At 51.3% G+C, this 1856-nt stretch overlaps 1 protein-coding gene across 1 annotated transcript; it reads right to left on the bottom strand.

The window, feature by feature from the left end:
* Positions 1-575: 575 nt before the first annotated feature.
* On the bottom strand, positions 576-1490 carry LOC140001221 (olfactory receptor 14J1-like). The gene has a single exon (XM_072032392.1). It carries the CDS (start codon positions 1488-1490, stop codon positions 576-578), a length of 915 nt encoding a protein of 304 aa, XP_071888493.1.
* Between the last annotated feature and the right edge of the window lie 366 nt (positions 1491-1856).

Genomic DNA, 1856 nt, shown 5'->3' on the forward strand with positions numbered 1-1856 from the left:
ATTTCTGACACCAGCTTTAGAAGAGGCGTACAGAGATGTGGCGGAGATGCCACTGTAGGTATATCAGGAAAGTCACGAAGGTGCATGAGATCTCGTGGCTATCCCACATACAAGAGCACAAGAGAACAAAGTGGAGACCAAAAGAGAGCAACAGTGAAAAGGCCACATCTTACTGCTGGCTATGGCCATGGCTCCAGAGAAGCAGCAGCCCCGACCTGAAGGCAGCAGAGAGGCAGAGCCCAGCGGGCAGTGAGGGGCAGCCCCGAGGGCCACTGGGGCTGCTCGTTCATGTGTCAGCTGGGCTCTTGGCCCTGAGCCCCTCCTGCGTTCTGGGGCTGCTGAGACCAGTGAATACCTGCTTGAGTCTTTATTGCGAGTAATAAGATTTTTGGTTAAATATATATATATAAGTATAATAATTAGGGGGTAGGAAACTAAGGATATTCAGAATATTCAGATATAACTTCAGAAGACACTATAAAGGGAAAATAATACAAAAGATTATCTTAATAGATTTATTTATTTTTTAAAGACTCTTGTTAGGATTGTGGTCCCATTATAAATGATAAAGAGGCCTATATCCAGGGTTTCCTCAAGGCTTCCTTGAGCTCCCTGTTCCTCATGCTGTAGATGACGGGGTTCACTGCTGGAGGCACCACTGAGTACAGAAATGACACCACCAGGTCAAGGGATGGCGAAGAGATTGAGTTGGGCATCAGGTAGGCAAACACGGCAGTGCTGACAAACAGGGAGACGACGGCCAGGTGAGGGAGGCACGTGGAAAAGGCTTTGTGCCAGCCCTGAGAAGAGGGCATCCTCAGCACTGCCCTGAAAATCTGCACATAGGACACCACAATGAAAACAAAACAACCAAAGGCCAAAGAAAAACTAAACCCGAGTGCCCCAACTTCCCTCAGGTAGGCATTTGAGCAGGAGAGCTTGAGGATGTGGGGGATTTCACAGAAGAACCGGTCCACAGCATTGCCATGGCAAAGGGGCAGGGAAAATGTAGTGGCTGTGTGCAGGACAGCATTGAGAAAGCCACTGCCCCAGGCAGCTGCTGCCATCTGGGCACAAGCTCTGCTGCCCAGGAGACTCCCGTAGTGCAGGGGCATGCAGATAGCAATGTACCGGTCGTAGGCCATGACTGTAAGAAGGGAATACTCTGCTCCAACCAAGAAGACAAAAAAGAAGACCTGCACAGCACATCCTTGATAGGAGATGGCCCTGGTGTCCCAGAGGGCATTGGCCATGGCTTTGGGCAGAGTGGTGGAGATGCAGCCCAGGTCGAGGAGGGCGAGGTTGAGGAGGAAGAAGTACATGGGTGTGTGGAGGCGGTGGTGGCAGGCTACGGCGCTGAGGATGAGGCCGTTGCCCAGGAGGGCAGCCAGGTAGATGCCCAGGAAGAGCGCGAAGTGCAGGAGCTGCAGCTCGCGCGTGTCTGTGAATGGCAGCAGGAGGAACTCGCTCACAGTGCTGCTGTTGGGCATTTGCTGGTTCTGGACACAGTTGTCTGCTGAAGAGGAGAAGACAGAACAAATTTACAACAAACTTCTCTGAGGAAAACCTACTTCCAGCCTTAAAGCACCACTCCACCTGTGCCTCTCTCTTTGCAGGAGAACGTCTCTGCAGGTCTCTTGCTTGGGCTCTGGCTGTTGCTGGATGAGAGTGGCACTGGGAGCATGGGCTGCTGTGGGCTGTAGATGAGTCCTTCCTGCTGTGCAGCAGTAGGGAAGCAGGAACATGGGGGAAATTTAAATTCAGTCCACTTGTTAGGTCAAAGAGATTTGCAGTGTTGTTGGAAACAACTCATCTGTGTACAGAGTTCAAGAAGCCATTACCCACTACTCATGGTC

Source organism: Anas platyrhynchos, chromosome 39 (genome assembly GCF_047663525.1).
Source record: "Anas platyrhynchos isolate ZD024472 breed Pekin duck chromosome 39, IASCAAS_PekinDuck_T2T, whole genome shotgun sequence".
NCBI lineage: Eukaryota > Metazoa > Chordata > Aves > Anseriformes > Anatidae > Anas > Anas platyrhynchos.

Bases quoted from the DNA above. Each gene is read 5' to 3' on its own strand.
- LOC140001221 (XM_072032392.1), bottom strand. From the start codon at position 1,490: ATGCCCAACAGCAGCACTGTGAGCGAGTTCCTCCTGCTGCCATTCACA.